The 20,658-nt window shown below is 31.5% G+C and overlaps 1 protein-coding gene across 2 annotated transcripts in view; it reads left to right on the top strand.

The window, feature by feature from the left end:
* Window positions 1-20,658, top strand: part of LOC107439964 (carboxypeptidase B) — a 33,417-nt gene that overhangs the window by 8,583 nt on the left and 4,176 nt on the right. For both annotated transcript variants that reach the window (XM_043052709.2, XM_043052708.2), the window contains exons 2-8: window positions 1,364-1,445; window positions 2,735-2,871; window positions 4,594-4,690; window positions 6,778-6,879; window positions 12,895-12,999; window positions 16,574-16,684; window positions 16,995-17,082. In XM_043052709.2, coding sequence (XP_042908643.1) covers window positions 2,783-2,871; window positions 4,594-4,690; window positions 6,778-6,879; window positions 12,895-12,999; window positions 16,574-16,684; window positions 16,995-17,082 — 592 coding nt within the window. In that variant the 5' untranslated portion in view covers window positions 1,364-1,445; window positions 2,735-2,782. The remainder of the gene's footprint in view (window positions 1-1,363; window positions 1,446-2,734; window positions 2,872-4,593; window positions 4,691-6,777; window positions 6,880-12,894; window positions 13,000-16,573; window positions 16,685-16,994; window positions 17,083-20,658) is intronic.

The following is a 20,658-nucleotide window of genomic DNA, read 5'->3' as shown; positions in this document are numbered from 1 at the left end:
TGCACATTTAACAATAAGTTAGTAACATAATTTATTCCTATTTAATAGTTAAAAACTAAAGCTAATGAGAATTAGCAGCAATAATCAGAAAATCTTAAGCAAACAAAGTTTACAATAACTACAAATTTAATCATCAGACTTAATTAAATAAACAGACATTAGTATTGATAAATACAATCTAATTATAGATTAAAAATTACAAAACGTTTTTAAAAACAATGCATGCCTATCCATAACTAAAGAAAAAAATTAGATGTAGATAAAGAATATGTAACAAATTCTAAATAAAATAAGACATTATTATAAACATGAAACAAGAGTTAAAAATATTGACGCTTAAATTTTTATACATCAAAATTAAAGATAACTTGACCATTTTGAAACTTTTTTTATAGCATTTAATGCACTTAACTCGTAAAACCTACTGATACCCCGTATAAAGAAAACTACATAAATTAGGAATAAGTCTCTTAGAAGCTCTAAATAATTTTATTTATGTCAATAAACAACTAAAAATCTTGCCGTCTTAAATTAACATAGGAAATGCCATTTAAATGGATCGTTCAACAGAATGTTTGGAACGGAGATTGAAAGGACGCGTCGTTTGACGTCATGAAATACGTCATCACTGTCCCTGTCTATTGAGCTTCGACTATTCTTTACATTTTTAGTCACCCGTCGCATACCTGCCACCATAATATATCTATAAAAAAAAAGTTCAGGCGGATGCAATAATATCACAAAAACTTTATTTTTAAATCTATTAGGTAACTAACAAAATAAAAACTATACACTAAGTTTAAATCTACACATTATCATTTTTTATTTAATTTAAACACTTTCCATATCACTTCATATTTGAAATTAAAGTAATTCAAGGTATAAATGCATAACCTTCAACTTTTTTCTCTTTTCAAGAGAAATTTTCATAGGTGGTAGTGAAATAAGATTTAAAAAGTCAGATGCAAGCAAAAATAATTTTGCATTTTGCCAGAAATTGAACAAACCAATTTGATATTACAAGACATTTTTGTGTAGGTTTAATTTATTCGCATCTAATAGTGTGATGATCATTCTAAATTAAAATAATAAATCCAAGATTGAAATGAAAAAATCTGAGATATTATCATTCTCAATGAAAAAAATATCAGGAAAGTTTTCCGGATTAGATATCGATATCCTAAGTCTTCAGCTGCCAATTATTCCGGAAAAGGCGATTGGATGCTATGTAAATGACATTTTTGTATTTAACTTTTAATGCTGATTCAGTATTCTTTAGAATGTCATACATAGCAAATCATTTTTAAAATCTTTTTTAAATATGCAATTCCTCATTATTCTTTTTTTCCCCTTCTCTCTCTAGGTATTCTGTATTTCGAGCTGTTCCAGTCGATGAAACTGACTTAGAAAATCTAAAGTCACTTGCAGAAAAAGAAGAATATGAAGTAAGAATTTTTTCGAAATTATTGGTTTTTAATTCTGATAATGTCCTACTATATATTTATGCTCTATACTATTGTAAAACAAACGCATTCTGCCTTTGAACGAACCAAATATTTTTTAAGCGAAGTATTTTTTTAAAATAGTAAGTAAATAAAAGTCAGTAAACAAAATAATGAAAAGATATAATATCTTCATCAGCTCACACGATTATATTCTCAAAAAGGAGTGCTTTCTAACATTGTATCAATGTAGCCAAAGCAAAATATATCAATACACAAAACGAAACGAAACACAAAACGAAATCTGTAAAGCGAGTAGCAAATTGAAATTATATTACGTAAGCACAGCCTTTAATATACATTTCCCCGCCTATGAAACAGGAAGGTAGTTTTTTTGGTATAGATACTTGTAAAAAATCATTAAATGATTAATTCAATGGAAATATGTGCGGGTGCTAAAAATCCCAGTAAATTTTTTATATTGCTCTTATTTATTATATGTTATGAAAATAGTATAAATTTCTAGCCAAGTCCAAGATTCAATCCTCCAAAAAAGAATTGAGATTTAAATAATGTAAATACCGTTGTTAAAATTTTTTCTTATTTTAACCCGTTTTGTCCCGAATTTATATATTGAAATGATACAAAAAAGTAGTTTTATGGAAAAAGTGGTATAATATATTATCGAAATTAATTGGTTTCTCTACTGTTAGAGCATTCAAAAAGTCTTTGATAGATCAAAAAGTACTTGCTCCTTATAATTCTAGATCTAATCAGAAATAACTAAATCATTCTGGTATCTGAGAATCTTTTAATTCACCCAGATAAAAGAAAATACTGAAAAAATTTTCCCACCACAATTGTCTTTGAAAAAAGGAACTGTCCCAGAGATGCCAACTTGCTCCGGACAGCAAATATATATTTTAAAGTGGTAGTTTATCAATTGTGATTCTTGGTTTAATAAATTCAATTTAGTAGATTTTATCCACCACTATTTCTAAATAATTAGTAGGCTTATATGACTCACCACTTTATAGTACTTATGTCATGCTATACCTTATAATAGCAAGCAAAAATTGTCAAATATTTGCAAAATTTACTTTGTAGTTATTTACCGTTTTTTTAATTATTTTGGCGTGTCCGGAGAAGTTGGCATCTCTGCTGTCCTAAATATATGACGCTGGACGTTAACCGGTTAAAAAGGGGCACCCTCGTTTCCTATCCTGAACATGTTCAGTATACTTTTCTTTTAAAAATAACTGTCTAAAAGTCTAATTTTCAAATTTTTTTAGCTTGATTTTTGGAAGCATCCAAAAGAAGTGAACCAGGCAGTTGACATAATGGTACCGCCAGACAAAATACAATTTATAGAGCAATTTTTAGTAGCCAACAGAATACCAAGAACAATTATGATGTTCGATGTTGAAAGGTAACTATCTTATCTATAGAGTTGATTAATTTGTAACAGCCACCCCATAGACTGCTGAACTCAAACTGTCTTTTATTTTAACTTTTCATACTATTTCATGATGAATGGGATAGGGGCCTTCTGCGCGACCCAGGTGCCCAATTTTTTATAAATAAATAAAGAAAGAAAAGGGCTGATTAACTATATAAGTCATAAATAAGATATATTTGTTAGATATATCATTCATAAATATTGTTAACTTTTTAAACCATTGTTTGTGAAAATTTGTATGTTAGAACAAAAGTTGTTTTATCTTTTTTTCCCCTTCAGTTCACTGAAAATTTTGACCTGAATATGACCACCTTGCTTTAAATTTTCCAAGCTTTTGAATATATTTTGAATAGCATTTAGAGAAATTTTAATTTACTGACTTCCCCTTAAGATTATTTTGGAAGTTTAAATGCATTTTGTTTTCAAATTTACCGGTATAATAAATATTACGATCACTACTGGAATTGTAGCAGTTTTACGCTGTAGTTCTTTCAGCGGAAACTAAAATTCAACTTTTTTGTATGATGCATTATGAATTAAAAGGTAAGATACTTAAATTTTTAGTGTTATCTACCACTATGATTTAAAAGAATCGTAGTAGCATGATTTTTGATTAAAAATTAGTAATATACATTTTAGAGATGGTAGGTGAGCCTAAAAAGTTAAAAAAATACACAAAAACATTTTATTCGAATTAAATTTTTAAGTCTGACAAATACAACGCTTTTTGCGAGACTCTTTATCAAGTGGTACACAATTAAAGATTATAGCTTTCGGAATATTTTAATAATTTTAAAAGTCTCACCTCGAGAGGGCAGGAATAATTTGGCGTTTCTTACGAACTTTTGAATAATTTACATGTAGTGGTGTGAAAAATAACTTTCAATTAAATTTACAAGACATAGAATAACAAAACTAAGCTACCACTACAAGAAATTTTCCAAAAAACTTTGAAAGCTGGAAGACCAGGATGTCAAAAATTAATGTTAGTTACCTTCCTATCGTTTTTCATTGAATACTACTTCTAAAATTTTTTGAAACAATTTTTATCCTTGATGAAGATATGGCAACTTACTTCGCTTTGTGGGGAAATTTCTTCTTATAGTAACAAAATTTAGGATACATCAGGGCTGAAAGTTAACGTACAGGACTGCCAATTATTACTCTTCTTGCAAAATATCTGAGTGGGAACATATATCGATAGAAATGTTTCTACTACCAGTTTTTTTATCCATTCCAGATGAAAGTTAATATACAGAACTGCCAATTGTTACTCTTCTTGCAAAATGTCTAATAGAGTGGAAACATATATCGATAGAAATGTTTCTACTACCAGTTTTTTTATCCTTTCCTGATGAAAGTTAATATACAGGACGGCAAATTGTTACGCTTCTTGCAAAATATCTAATAGAGTGGAAACATATATCGATAGAAATGCTTCTACTACCAGTTTTTTTTATCCTTTCCAGATGAGTAGCAGCCCTGTATAAGGTAGTTGCGAAATTGGTTCATCGAAACAATTTTTCAACTGCCTTATACAGGGCTGCTACTTGTCTGGAATGGATAAAAAACTGGTAGTAGAAACATTTCTATCGATATATGTCTCTTAGCAATAGTTTAAAGGCTCTAAGATATTATTGCCTTCCACAGTGTTATTTATTAGAATTTTAAAAATATGGTATATTTTTTTAGATACATAATCAAGGAGAAGATTGAAATGTCTGCACCATCTTTCCTAATTGGAAGAGATAGTAATGCCTTCTTTACGAATTATAAGGGTTTAAATGAAGTAAGATTTGCTCTTTTATTAAATTTATTCCAAAAAAAAATATCTCTCAATTTTGAGATATTTGTTATAGATAATAAGCGTAGCCACTTTCCAGAGAAATTTGAAAACTGGTAGAAAGTAATCGAGAAAACAAAATATTTTAACTAATTACTATCGACCGAAAATAATTTTAAATTAAGTATCTGTGTATCAGCTGAATAACTGAATTTCGAAAAATAACGTAAAATTAAAACCTATAAAATTTATGATAATCTAATGAAACAGGTTTTACTACTTTTTAAATTGTTCAAGAAAGTGGCCAGCCTAAAAGTGACGTTTTTTTTCTAAGTCATTTTTTTTGTTTGTTTTTGTGCATATTTTTCTATCTAGACATATTCGCTCTTTTCGCAAATATTTTAAAAATGTGTTTACTTAATAAAACAAAGGTAACTAAATAGTAAATTACGTTTAAAGTTCAATTTCTCAATTGTTTAGTAAGATGTATAGGTGTAGTGAAAATTCTTTCTCTGCTAATACCTATCGTACTTTACCTACAAATTTGTTCAAAAAATGCATAACTGCCATTTTTTTACATTCTTCGTAGGGGTAGCAATTGAACGATTGATTACACAAATGTCAAAAGTAATTATTTTGAATATATAAACATTTAATATTTTAAAAAAAATACTGTTGGAAATTTTGTATATTTATTTAATGTATTTACAATTAGTGTAGTAATCTTAGTCCTTATGAATCACCTTGTTAAACCGAGATTAATATATTAATAAATGTATTTTTTACCACTTCTACTAGTTTAGGGAAACCTTTCTATTCATAAATTTAATATTTTGTCATAAATTTAATAATTAAATAATAAATTTTATATAAAAATAAAAAACAATTACTATATATTTTTTTAAAAAAAAGTTTCAAAAATACGCCATGAACCTCTTACGAATTTATGTTTTAGTCATCAAAGCACCACTATCTTGCTGAAAGAAATAACAGCTTGCTCAGTTGCTTCAGAATGAACAATTCATAAAAGCATTCGTACCGAATCAGAATGGAAAAAATAAAAAGCTGTAACTTTAATACAGGCATTCCTAATNGTATCCAATGAGCGAGCAAAGCGAGCATCGGATTGCTTCGCAATCCGAAATGAACTGCGAAAGCAGTTCCGAGCACCAGCGAGCACCAGAGAGCAGGGGGCGAAGCCTCCTAGTTACTATATATTTTTATGAAAAAAAGTTTCAAAAATACGCCCGGAACCTCTTACGAATTTATGTTTTAGTCATCAATGCACCACTATCTTGCTGAAAGAAATAACAGCTTGCTCAGTTGATTCAGAATGAACAATTCATAAAAGCATTCGCACCGAATCAGAATGGAAAAAATAAAAAGCTGTAACTTTAATACAGGCATTCCTAATTCAACAGTCTTATTCCGTTTTCATTTTAAATAATACTAGTCTAATCACTTATCTAGTCAACGTGATAGCTTAAGGTTAACTACATAATGTTAATTTTGAACTAATTAGCGGGGAATTAAATAAATTAAACTATTTTATTTTATAACCGTAGTTGAATAGCGGACCGAATTTTCAGTTTACGGCTACCAATGTTCAACTTCATATACTTGTAATTTTGAGCCCAATCCAGAAGACAAGGGAACTCCTGGATCAAGAAGTAGGAAAAATTTAGCGCCTTCGTGGAGGACTCTTTGATGGAATTAACCCGCATTTGCGTTACATGGAGAGGTAAACTATGAAACCTCTTACGTTAACCTGATGGCAAGTTGACTCCGTCCGTCTACCATCATTGAGGATATTTTATATCAGTACCGTGGTCAGTGCTACCCCATCGAAGAAAATTTTGCATGGGTAAAAAAGGAATTTCCAAAAGCTTCAAGCATGATCTTTCAAATTGTGCCAACAGTTTTGCCATGTAATATCTTTCAAAACATTATCGGCTAAAAGAATTTTTTTTCTTCATAAAATTAGTATGAAAGGTTTTCCATTATTTTGATAAATCACTGTATATTGACTTGTACTGATACATAAAGCAATTCACACTATGTTTATTTTAAAATATATTCTATACTTATTTCAGATTTTTAAATTTCTGGAAGATACAGTCGCTATGAACCCGAATATCGCTGAAATTATATCCATTGGAGTATCTACCGAAGGGAATGATTTGAAAGTCATTAAAGTAAGGTCAAAACAAATTTCGTTTAATGTTTGCTGTTCTTTAATTTTGAAATTCATGTGTGCAATTCCTTTAACTCTTGGTATTATTTTGCTTTGTGCTTTGGAATTACACTTGTCGAGAATTCCCACTATAACTGTCTTCTGCGCATGTTTTGGTGCGCCCACAGCGCCACCAGTTGATGTTAATATCTCGATCTGAGAACAAGCATGTTTAGCTCCGTAAATAATTGAACTTTAATTGTTAATCCTTTTTTTGTTTGTGTTTTCTAATTCCGTTATTATTAAAGTGATTGTCTATAAAACATGTTAGAGTCTTTTATGACTGAGCAAATCGATATTTATTACCAAAGTGGCAGTCCTGGAGAACGGGGTAAGTAAAACTTACCTTACTTTATAGAAATAGTTTTCTTCAGTTTTTGCTTAAAAATTGATAACACTGAAAAAATATATTACTAGCCAAGTCAATTATGAGAAATATTAGCTAAAATGCCTAATCTTAAACTCAAATTTTTTGGGTTTTTTTTTTACCCAACTCTAAGAAGTACAACAAGGTTTACTAGTGGAAATTAAAGACATCAGAACAAAGACAGCACCTTTAGGACCAATTCCACGCTAACTCGGGAATTCGATCCAATTATGAAAGACCAATCCTGCTCTAACGCGGTCCTTAAGATGTTCATAACAAATTTTCATGAACAATGTATTCGGGAGAAACACTTATTCAATTGACTAAGAATCAATTTTATAAAATCAGGAATTTTAAATTTTGCAACCACGTTAAATCTGTGGAATTTACCTCCTGTTACCTCCTAGTGAAGTTAAAACTTCTGCAACACAAATTCACAATCTATACATTAACGACACAAATACACAATAATTGCAAAAGTTAAATAAATAAAATTTACACTTTAAAATTTCAGACTTTGTGTCGTAAATTTAATTTAAAATTTTTGTCCAAAACTACTAGACTAAAAACTACTAATGTTAACTAAACCTGCTACCACTGTTATAATTTTGTCAAACAGTGGAAATCTTAACATCACTAAATAAGAAAATTAGTTTAAAGAAGATTTTTTGAAATCTTATATAAATGTACCCAACGGTGTTATAGTCAAATCTATAACAATTCCTAATGCTATTAGCAAACTACAAACTAAAATAAATGAATATGAGACCTGGTGCTCCAACTGGCAGGTCAAAATAAATACACAGAAATCCAATTTACAAATTATCTTAAACTCCCAGAATTAAATATCCAAAATACATTAACCTTTTTTAATAGTTAAATCCCTATTGTCAATACATTTCGGATATATTTTTCTTACTATAACTAAAGGTTGAAACTGGAATCACCACATCATTAAAATGATTGTTAAAGCTTCTAAAACCTATAAACTAAGATACATAATGGGTCTTCTCAAAAATATGACGTAAGAACAAAAGTTACATTTTTATAATGAAAAATAAGATCAATTATCCCACATACCGCTGCAGCCTGGCTCAATATAACTAAAACACAAACTAAAAAACTAAGCATATTTCAAAACCTTATGCTTAAGAGAATGAGCGGCCTACCATATTTAATAAGAAACAAAGCCTTACAAATTGATTTTAAATTAAAAATCTTAACTGAAGCACTTCATAATTACGGAAATTATTTTATAAAAAAGTTTTAAAAAGCCCAACTATTTATTCCTACAAATGTCTTGAAAATGCTGAAAGAGGAGTCAAAAATTAGATTCCTTGCTCACTTTTTCACAAGTGACGCAACTCTTTCAAATAAATTTTAAAATAATTTTTACTCAAATTAATCGAAATATAAAAGAAAGGCTTTTTTAAGGCTAAATTAACACACTGAGTATCGCGTCAGCCACCGGTGGCTGAAACTGAAATTACATTTAGGCCTCGTCAACCACCAGTGACTGACACTGAAATTACAATTAGGCTGCGTCAATCACCGGTAGCTGACACTGAAATTACTTACCTTTCACATAGGCCGCGAAAAACAGCTGACTGACAGCGTATAACATGATATAGAACTATAAAATTTACACTCTTTTATGAAATTGAGGAAAATTTATTCAAAATTTACTTAATTATTGTGACTCTTGGTTTAATAAATTCAGTAGATTTTTACCCACCACTATTTCTACATAATTCGTAGGGTTATATAATTCACCACTTTTGACAGATATGTCACGAGAAACCTTCTAAAAAATAGCAAAATCCGTTAAATATTTGCAAATTTAATTTGTAGTTATTTACCGTTTGACCCGATTGGCAAGCCATGTAAAATTAGCTTGGCGCTCAATGTGTTATCTATTATACACTATTAGCGTATAGCGTTGCAGTTGGTTCTAATTATAACTTTATTGGCCCTGCAGTGACCTATAGTGGCTCTGCAGTTAAACTTTGAATATTCCACTATTCTTTCCACTTTGAATCACCAAGCTAGATAAGTGCAGTGCTGAAAACTTTCACCACTTTTTCAGAAACTGTCTTTGATTGGTAGTCTCTGTTTGAATGTACTGTTCTTTGCTTTGTAAATTTGAATTAACACGTTGAATGTCACAACGGTAAATAACTACAAACTAAACTTGCAAATATTTTGCTAGTTTTTAAAAGATTTGGCTTGACTTGATAGGTGGTGGACCAGAGTACCTGCCCGCTGGCATCTCACTCCTTCATCTGAAATTCGCGTGAGTGACTGGGACTATTAGCATAGGCAAAAAAGATCAGAGTGTTGGCCGTGCAGCCTCTTTAAATTGCAGACAGTTCTGAATTATGAATAAAATAATAAGTTTTAACTAGAATAGAATAAGAAGGCATGAGGATGTAGAATATATTGAACAATATCTGTCATTTGTTATAAAAATAGTAAATAAAATCGATGTTTATCTATTATTATGGGGCAAAATTAGGTGTATATCTAGGGGTGGTATACACAGAGGCAAGAATCACCTTTGTTCCTTCCCTCGCCTCGGGATCATACATATATGAAAATATTAAATTTATTTGATAAAATTCCATCGGAGAGAAGACGTTTCGATGACGACGACATACCTACCAACTTTTAATCCCTTCCATTATCATTTTTCCCAGTGGTATTAAAATGGAATTAAAACTTCAATTTTAAGCAAACAAACACGTTGCAATTGAAAAAACTTAAGTTAACAACCATTATAGTACCGCATATTAATATATGTGCTTAATTTTTGAAAGAATAGTGGTGATGAAAATCATTTAAAAATTAAGTTTATAAAAGAAAAAAAATAGTATATATTTACTACCACTTTAAATATGAAAATCAAATCTTCCGAAAAATCCGGAAGAGTTGGCAGGTATGCAACGATCTGTAATTTGTAGGGTGTCTGCCCGCGTCAGCAGGCACCAGACCTCTTAGTCTAAATTATGCCCTAGGGCAGTGGTCGGCAAAGTGCGGCTCCGGAGCCGCATGTGGCTCTTTTGCTTCTTAAGTGCGGCTCTGGCACAAATGTCCACGGAAGGCGCAATAATATTTTCATTTAAAAAAAAACTTGTTAAGAAAAAAAATTACATCTTATTTTGATAAATTAAAATTCTTCTATAAATCGAGAACATGTATAATTTTTTGTTTAAATTAAAAGGTAATAAATAAGGTAGATAGGTAATTAAAATTTTATATTGTAGTAAAAATACGTAACGAACATCGAGTTAAAGTTTATTAGTTTTCGTAAACGTAAACACAAACCACGTACAAGCTACAGGCTGAAATTGTTCGTATGTTTTTGGGGTACTCCGGTGTGATACAAAGGTACCACAAGCATGCGCGCATACTTTTTCTAAAGGAGTCTGGGTACAAATTGGCATCACAACACAAGTGGTCTGCTTTGAATGACCTGGAGAAGGAAGACATGATCATATTCAACGCTTGGAATAGTATTCCTGACTCTTACGATCAGCTGAAAAAGCTCGCGTTTGCTGTTCTTTACCTTTTCGGTTCTACATATATATGCGAACAATCTTTTTCAAGCATGAACATTATCAAGAGTAAACTGAGAAGTCCTCTTATTGATGAGAACTTGGAATCATGCCTAAAATTAAAAACAACAGCATACAAACCTGACTTACTCAAACTTTCCAAGGAGATGCAAGCACATTGTTCGCATTAATAAATATTTATTAAGTATGAAATTTAGTTTTATTTAGTGTACTACTTATTTAGTGTAATAAAAGTTTACTAAACAAGCAGATTTGGCTCCCAATTTGTTTTAAAAATTGTTGTAATGTTCATATTTGGCTCTTTGGCTAAAAAGTTTGCCGACCACTGCCCTAGGGCAACTGGTACTAATGGGCAATGGCATAAGACGATCCGGAAAAAGTGGTGAATCATATAAGTTTACGAATTGCTTAGAAATAGTGGTGGATAAAAATCTACTAAATTGAATTTATTAACCCAGAATCACAATTCATAATCTACCACTTGAAGATATTTTATTCGCTGTCCGGAGTAAGTTGGCATCGCTGTGTATAGAAATAAAACTATTTTTGTGTGTTCCGTATTGCATTAATTTCTTCAAACCATTTTAGTAACGATAGTATTACAAAAAATTACAAATTTACTCGAATTAAGTGTTTCTAATAATCTTGTCTTCGCCGGTCACCCTCATGGCATTCAACGTATTAAAGTTATTTTCCACGGCACTAGATGTAAATAAAACAAAACTTTAATTGGAATTCCAATTTGTTCCAGTTATCATGTGGTGGGGCTTTTCAAATGGTTATGAAATGACCAAAAACTTTGAGTGCTTTAATTTTTAATTGTTTACCACTTTATAAAATCTTTTGGGAAAAGTGCAGCAGTTGGCAGCCTTGTGAGCTAGGCCGAAAGCTTATAAATACCAAAACGAAAAAGATCAGACACTGGTATGAATGGAAATACATTCTAGCATTTTTTTTTTCCAGAAAAATTAAATTTCTGCAACTACCGAGATTTTTTTTCCTCACAATTATGGCATATATATAAAACTGCTTCTTTAAGATAAAGTAGATATTGTTGAGTTGCTAGAAAAAAAGAACAGATTTACTCCTCCCGAAAACAAGTTATAACTGAAATCGTTTTACTACAAGTTTTTTCGTCTCGCTTTCACCCATGCCTGTAAGTATACAATTCTACACACTAATGTTAGAAAATTTCCATATGAATAAATTTATCTTTCCAACTTTTACAAAAATAATAATAACGATACCATTTTAAAATCCATACCAACAATTGTCGGTATTTTATTTTTTATACGAGGACACAACTCATTCCTATGATCATTGAAGAGTTTAAAACTGTAATGCAGTTTTAATATACTAAAAAAACGGTAGTTAAAGAAGCTTAAGTTGTTTGTTTTTTACTTAGATAAGTATATATTTTTAAGATGTGCTAGAGTAACTAAACATTCAGATAAATGCCCACTCGGAAGTCTACAATATTGAAAGTAATAGCATAACAACAATTAAGTTTCAGCTTAACCCTTTTTATCCCGACTTTATATGATAAGGTTATGCAAGAGACGGCTTTATGAATAAAATGGTATACTACATGATATGCATACCTGCCAACTTTTACACATTACGAATTTTATTTCTTTATGCAAAGTGATAGTAAAGTGTATGCTTTTTATATATTCCCTTCAATTAAAAAAATTAATTTTTAATCTTTTTGACCACCACTATTTTTTTAAAAATTTAAGAATATATATATAAATTTATAATACTGCCGCGATATCTCGAATAAGCTTTTTCGAAAAACAACGTATGTTTCTGCGGAAAATTTCAATTTAAATTCTATTTTATGCCCCCCCCCCCCGGGGAAAATCTTCCTCGAAAGGATTAAAAGTTGGTAGGTATGGATATGATCCTGCTATTAGCTGGCGAAAAGTAATGACTGAATAATGCATAAAATGTCTTTTCTAAGAATTCTTTATAAAGCCCTTTTCCGATTATTATTAATGTCTTGATCAGTAAAATTTTCATTTCAATATTTTAGATTGGATCGAAAAGCAATTCGACAAAACCAGCCATTTGGATCAACGGCGGTATCCATGCAAGGGAATGGATAAGTCCTGCAACAGTTTCTTTTATTGCTCATAGTGTAAGTAATTCTCATCGTATTATTTATAATTCATATTTAATCCCAATCCTGAAAATAAGAAAGCTTATCTGTCAAGCTATCCGAAAACACCGTAAGTGATGATGTTCTAACTTAAAGAGTATGCATGGAGCAAACGTATTCAAGCAAACATCCTATGCGAAGAGCATATGCATATAGTCCGTTCACCAGGAGTTCACACTTGGTTCCACCTCCTCGGAGGCAGAGTTCATTTCAGCGCGGGAGTAAGAAGAGAAACATCTCCGTGCTTGAAATTGAGACAAACCCTTAATTTGCACCAAACACAAACAGTGAATTCTTTTTCAGTCACATACTTCGCTTTATCATCTGCTATTATACCTTTTGTTACTCTAGCTAATTAAATTTAATTTAAAAAATGCTGCTCTCCCAGCAAAATGTCACATAAAGGACAAACTATTCACTCAAAAGAAAGAAATATCATAAAAATTGGGGCAAAATACCATCAAATTTATGAAATATTTATTGTTAAAAAATGCACATGAAGTTTGCGAAATAAAGATTTTTGCCAAACGATCGCCAAATAGCAACATTGTTCAGGATTGCTCACAACCTTCTCCCAAAAATAGCGAAATAGAATCGTCGCATACCAGGTGATGTAGGCGGGGCCAAGTGCCAACTCCTGGTGAACGAGCTATACATATTCAAATTTGTAACGAAAGTATCCAATAGAACTAAGCGGTACATCTGATAAGTACATTTAAGGGAAAATTCCCTATCATTTTTTTAAAAAGGCACATATTTGCATCTTTGTATAATAGGCCGCGCCCTTTCGCTGCCATAAATTTTCAGTAGACCAAACATATTTTTTTTCAAGTAACTGCATTCAATTCAGAAACAATACTGATTCAGTACAGTAAAATACTAGTTCAACTTGCTTCGTTCCGACTTTACACGGAATGGTAGTAGTAGTACTTTATTTTGCGTCACACTAGCACTATACAATGGACATTTGGCGATGGTCGGGGGCAACATCCCTGAGGGTGATCCGAAGACAAGCCATCCCAATTTTGATCTTCTGAAGAGAGTTGATGGCTCACCTGCTTGGTAGTCTGATGACCTACACGTGAAGTTGAGTATTTTATAGTAGAACAGTTTAACGAGGATTGATACAGAAACAGAACACCATCAGTCCATTCGCAGGCTGATTAAAGTGGTCACCCACCCACTTTCTGACCACAGCCAGTGATCCTTGACTTGAATGTTCTATTGGGAATCGTGTATAAAAATTCGATAAAGAAAAAGAATTAATTAAAACAACCCAATGAAACACTATCGACGATAGATATTTTTATATTGAAAGAATGTTTTTAATTTCATTAATGAATCCTATATCCGGTTAAAAACGACGAAATTTTGAACCCGATAAATATTGAATCCTTGAACTTGGATAGTAAATTAAACAGGTTTTGATTTTTAAATCAAAATTTGGCTTTTTTATAAAATTCCTTTAAAAGAGCATAGCAATGCAAATAAAACGTAAAGAAATAATTACATATTTTTCAACAACAAAAAATTGGTAAAAAACTTTCATTGGAAAGAAGCTTGGATATCACTTGACTAAAAACTTCATTCACTTCAAAAATATATAAATAGGAAAAAAAAACAGTCAAGATGTTTCAAGCTCTCAAAAACAGGCACCCATTTTCTAGACTTGCTAGACGTGAATGAAAAGAAACAAAAGTGGTTTTAAGTTGCCAACAAAAAATTTGGAAGGTAAAGGTTAGAAATAGAGAGAAGCCACAATAGCCAAGAGGGGAAAAAGATGTGAAACAGATAAAAAAAAATACACAGTTGCCGAGAGGAGTAAATCAAGGTTAGACATGTATATAAACTTAGATACAGGTATAGGACAAAATAATAAGAACACCTGTGAAAGAATGGAGTCGTTCTCGACCGTCCAATAAGCGGGGGCACGTGTCGCAAGAATGTGCCACCTAGTGGTGATGAAAGGCAAGGTATCGGTATCTGTCTAGCATTTGGCAGTGTGAGATTTGTATGAGAAAAATCTGTTTCTAGAAAAACGAGATTATGTCCGACCCCTCTGACCTTAAAAGAGGCATGATAATCGGAGCTCACCTGGCTGGAGCTTTCGTGTCCAGAACAGCGAACCTTGTAGGTGTTTCAAGGACCACTGTATCGAGGACTCTGTCGGCATACACAAAGTTGGGTAAGGTGTCTTCGGCGAAGCACAACAGCGGCAGGAAGTCAAAGTTGTCAGACCGTGATAGACGGGTATTGAAGAGGATAGTCGCTCGAAAACGCAAGACTGCACTGCCGGTGATAACATCCGAGATGAATACCCACCTTCAGATCCCTGTATCCATGAAAACTATTCAACGGGAGGTGCATGCTGCTAACATTCATGACAGAGTAGCTATTCCAAAAACGTTAGTTTCAGCGCGGAATGCTTTGAAGAGACTACAGTGGTGCCAAGACCACCTAAAATGGACACAACTGCAATGGGAACAAGTCATCTGGTCTGATGAATCCTCTTTTACACTATTCCAGACCACCGGACGTGTGTTCGTGTGGCGAACGCCGGCAGAAACATTTCATGTTGACTGCCTGGTTCCAACCGTGAAACATGGAGGTGGTTCTGTGATGGTGTGGGGCGCTATATCTGTTCGTGGATTGGTGCCTCTCGTTGTCTTGAGGGGGGTGGTCAGAAGGGACCATTACCGAAGCATTCTTGCAGATCATCTTCACCCTATGCTTCATACTCTCTTTCCGGGAGAACGTCCTGTGTTCCAAGATGACAACGCCCCTGTTCACACGTCTCACTGTGTTCAAACATGGTTAAATGAGCATAATGATGAAGTGGACCATCTAACGTGGTGTCCTAAGTCCCCTGATCTCAATATCATTGAGCCTTTGTGGGGTTTTTTGGAGAAAAAAGTCCGTGCTCTGTTTCCTCCTCCACGCACACTCTCTGAACTCGAGACAGCCCTGCAAGAGGAATGGCTGAAAATTCCAATGAACTTTGTTCAAAACCTTTATTTGTCAATCCCACGTCGAATGCAAGCTGTCATTCAGGCCAAAGGTGGCCCAGATCCTTATTAATAAAATATTTTCATTTTTTTACAGGTGTTCCTATTATTTTGTCCTATACCTGTATGTTTTAACTAAATAATATTAAAACAATCATGATACCTACAAGTATACATATTAATACTGACATTTGCTTATATGTAACGAAATAAATTCTAAAAACGATAAACAAACAATTACTATTACTATGACCCTTAATTTCTTTCAGCAATTACTCACAATTGGCTTCTAGTAATAAGATATTAATGGTATTTAATTCGAGCTAAATATTTCATATTTAACACTAAAATGACTCGAACCATTAAACACGCTAACTCGGTGTTAAGGAAATTATCTTTTTTGCATGGGGTATTATATGGGTTTCAGAAATAGCTATTATGTAATTTATAAAGAAGAAATCATTCCACTATTAAAATAGGTTATAAAGTTTTACAAAATTGTTTAGTCATTTTTAAATGGTTCTCTAACGCAAATATTTCTTTTATAGCTGGTCATTGAGTATGACAATCATGACGATGTTAAGGAAATGGTTGATTACTTTGACTGGTACCTTCTACCAGTATCCAATCCAGACGGTTACGTTTACAGCCATACTTTCGTAAGTTATCAACTTTATTTCTGCTTGATTTATTAATTTTATTTAAGAATTTATATTTTCTTAAGTTATGTTATAAGAGTTATGTTTACTTATCTAAAAAAGAGATCTTAAAATAATTGAGGACTCTTCAGATTTTTTTTTTTACAATTGATTAAAAGCTGAACTTTTAAGATTGTGTATCAAAAATTTAAATTTAATAGTTCGATAAATCTAATTCTTGCTTATTTTTAAAATGGGTTTTGAACTTTTTTCGACAATTTTTCAGTTACGGTTCAATTTATGTAACGAATATTTTTTCCCTCCATTTTAGAACAGAATGTGGAGGAAATCTCGAACAAGAGCTCAAATATTTTGTCGAGGAGTCGACTTGAATAGAAATTTTGGTTTTCATTGGAGAGGTAATTTTTTTTCATAGTTAGATTTTATGTATTAAAATCTCTCTAAATTTTAAAAGAGAAATGAAACAAATATTTAAAAAAAAATTGTACTTAAGAGGTGAAGTAAATTTTAAGAGAGAAATGAAACGAATATTTAAAAAAAGAATTGTACTTAGAGGTGAAGTAAATTTTAAGAGAGAAATGAAACGAATATTTAAAAAAAAACTGTACTTAGAGGTAAATTTTAAGAAAGAAATGAAACGAATATTGAAAAAAAATTGTACTTAGAGGTGAAGTAAATTTTAAGAGAGAAATGGAACGAATATTTAAAAAAAAAATTGTACTTAGAGGCGAAGTAAATTTTAAGAGAGAAATGAAACGAATATTTAAAAAAAAATTTACTTGGAGGTGAAGTAAATTTTAAGAGAGAAATGAAACGAATTTTTTAAAAAAAAATGTACTTAGAGGTGAAGTAAATTTTAAAAAAGAAATGAAATGAATATTTAGAAAAAATTTTACTTAGAGTTGAAGTAAATTTGTCGAAGATCAAATAACAGAAAGAAAATGAAGACATTTAGATTTTCCTACACTGAAAAAAAAACAATAAGTAAATTAATAAAATAAATAAACACCACGTCATGCGATTACTCTGTCCTGTACAAGTCATGAAAAATGCATAACTGCCAACTCTTCCCGTATTCCGACATTATTTTTATATTTCAAACTAGCAGAATTTTGCACAGGGTGAATAAAAAATTCATATAATCAGTACTGAACAACACTGCGAAATCATGCACAAAACTGAAAGAGATGTTTCCACACAGTTGAAGTGATTAGTGGAAGAACCAGGTAAGGGACATTTTAGGAATATTTATGAATCAGTGAAAATAACAAAGATGTTGCTTCAATATGGGTATATTTATAATGAAAAGGAATTATTTTTGATTTCACTTTAATTTCAACGCAACTCATCAATTTAAGTTCTTAGTATGTATTCATGATTTTTATTTTCAAATTAGGCAGTGGTAAATAAAATAAGATGAAGAATTATTAATTCCGCCATCTAATAAATCGGTCATAAAATAATTTGGAGACCACTTTTTTTCCGTCTTACCCTGACTATAGCCTCTCTGAATCTCCGCTTAAATTTCCAATTAACACGTTGAATGCCATAGGGGTCACCGATGACCGGCAATGAGTTTGTTCGTAGCGCCACGGGGGTCACCTTTGACCGGCGAAGCCAAGATTATTAGAAACACATAATTCGAATAAATTTTAATTTTTTTTTTATTATTATCGTTATTAAAATGGTTTGTGGTTAGTGGTGGATGCAAAAATAGTTTTACTTATATACACAGCAATGCCAACTTGCTCCGGACAGCGAATAAATATTTTCAAGTGGTAGTTTATTAATTGCGATTCTTGGTTTAATAAATTCCATTTAGTAGATTTTTATCCACCACTATTTCTAAACAATTCGTTGGCTTACATAATTCCCCACTTTTTTCAGACCAGACCAAATATGCTAAACCTTTTAAAAAACTTAGCAAAATTTGTCTAATATTTGCCAATTTAGTTAGTAGCTATTTACCGCTTAGCCAGACGGGCAAGCCATGCAAAATTAGCGTGGCATTCAACGTGTTACTAAACCTAAAATGAATTCCTTTTTGTTTGTGTTTTATTATTATTTGTTGCCCTTCCCGGTGGCTTTACGTTATCACATTACACGTTGCTAAGCAAAACATGGTTTTTGTAGTTCATTTCATTAGAATAGAGATTAACTGTAATTAGTATCACTTGACGTGATGATATTGCTAGTGGCCAACTCATGATAGTCAAAATTTACCATTATCAAGTAATTTTCTCCGGTACATATCAATTTAAAGGAAGCGTAAGATGTTGATTTCAACAGCATCGGTATTGAAACTGCTTAGAATTGGTGCAGTTTTAATAATCACCAAATGTATCAATATAATCATGGTGCGTAGCGTTTTTAAAAAGTGCTTAAAGGTGCTTATTTTCGATTTTCGTTATTTAAAAGTACTTAAACGTGCTTTTTTCATTGGGTGTCTTTAAAAAGTGCTTAATTTTCCCTTGACGAAAAATTTTTTTTTTCGTTACCATGTCTATTTTTGCCACGTATTATGCAAAAACATGCTCTTCACATTGTTCTATTAAACTTTTTCACTATTCATTTCGGCGTACCGTCTATCCATAGCGTATGAAAGCGCCAATCATTTTACATGTTTGATGAAATACTTGCGAGCTCGTATGTGCGTCTACTGAGCTGGATTCGATGAAATTATTGCCTTCTCATGTGCAACTCTGCTGCATTTTGCAAGATATTCTCAATTTCAGGTTTCATTTTCCACCCTCTGATATCGAACCGAAAAATCTCTCTATCATTTTAGAACGGCTAATATAATCAAGAAAAGAGTTCTTTGTCAGAAACTAGTTATTTTATCACGATCAGCTAAAGTCTTTGAAAATTATTTTGCATTTTGTTAATGTATATAGTGCTTAAAAATTTTTGAGTGCTTAAAAAGTACTTAAAAAGTGCTTATTTTTTGTTGAAAGATTTGGCTACGCACCCTGATAATACTTTTTATCTATGTCAGCATATTTGTTTTGAACTGCATAGAACTTTGTGCGAAATACTTTGATCAGTAGCAAAAAATAATCTTTCTTTTGTTTAAGTCTTTCCTATCTCTTTATTGTGTTATATATGTGTATTAATATTATATTTTCAAGTGGCGAAGAAATTTAAAAAAAAAATAATAATTTACAATCAATGCAATTTTTGTTTGACTTTCATGATATTGTACTAAAATGATTTTTTGACATGAATTAAAGAAATTTTTAAAATGAGTACGTTTTTAACCTTTAATGGGGCTACGTTATTCTATTAATGCTATGATAAAATAATTTTGGAATTCAGATTTTAAAAAAATTAATTTATTATCTTGATTTAGAGATTATTTATTTTCTTTTTTGGTGGAATTTTCAAAATTTACTTTCTTTAAAGAATCTGCCGTAAACTTGAACTTCTGTGCTTATAAATGAACAATTTATAAATTCCGTGTTTTGAACTACAAATAAACTCGAGGATACGTGATCAAATGAGCGAACGCATAACGCACAAAGGAAAATAACCCTCTGCTCTTGATCCCACGCTAGCCTTAATTTTTTTCCCACATTTATGGAAACAAAGGCCTCTGGATATTTTATTTTCTATTTGCGTTTCAAACTCTATGTAAATAGAAAAAAAATATTTAGAGGCCTTTGTTTGCATAAATGTGAGAAATTAAGGTTGGCAAGAGCAAGGGCAACAAATGTACAAGCTTAAGTAAGAGCGGATAATATTATCAGGCCAGCCAACTTCCTACGCTCTTTGAAAAAATTTAATCTAGTGATAGCTAAGTTTATATCTCAATTTATAATTCTTTGTTTTGTAAATTTAATTTATAGTTATTTTTTACACCTCTACACGTAAATGACTGAAAGATTCATAAGAAACACCACTTAAATCCAGATATGTGGCTTTTAAAATGTTTGCAAAATTTCTGACTTCTCAATTTTTAATTCTATATAATATAT

This window comes from Parasteatoda tepidariorum, chromosome 6 (genome assembly GCF_043381705.1).
Source record: "Parasteatoda tepidariorum isolate YZ-2023 chromosome 6, CAS_Ptep_4.0, whole genome shotgun sequence".
Taxonomy (NCBI): Eukaryota; Metazoa; Arthropoda; class Arachnida; order Araneae; family Theridiidae; genus Parasteatoda; species Parasteatoda tepidariorum.
Note: the sequence above shows the minus strand (reverse complement) of the source record. Positions and strands in the feature narration are given on the sequence as shown.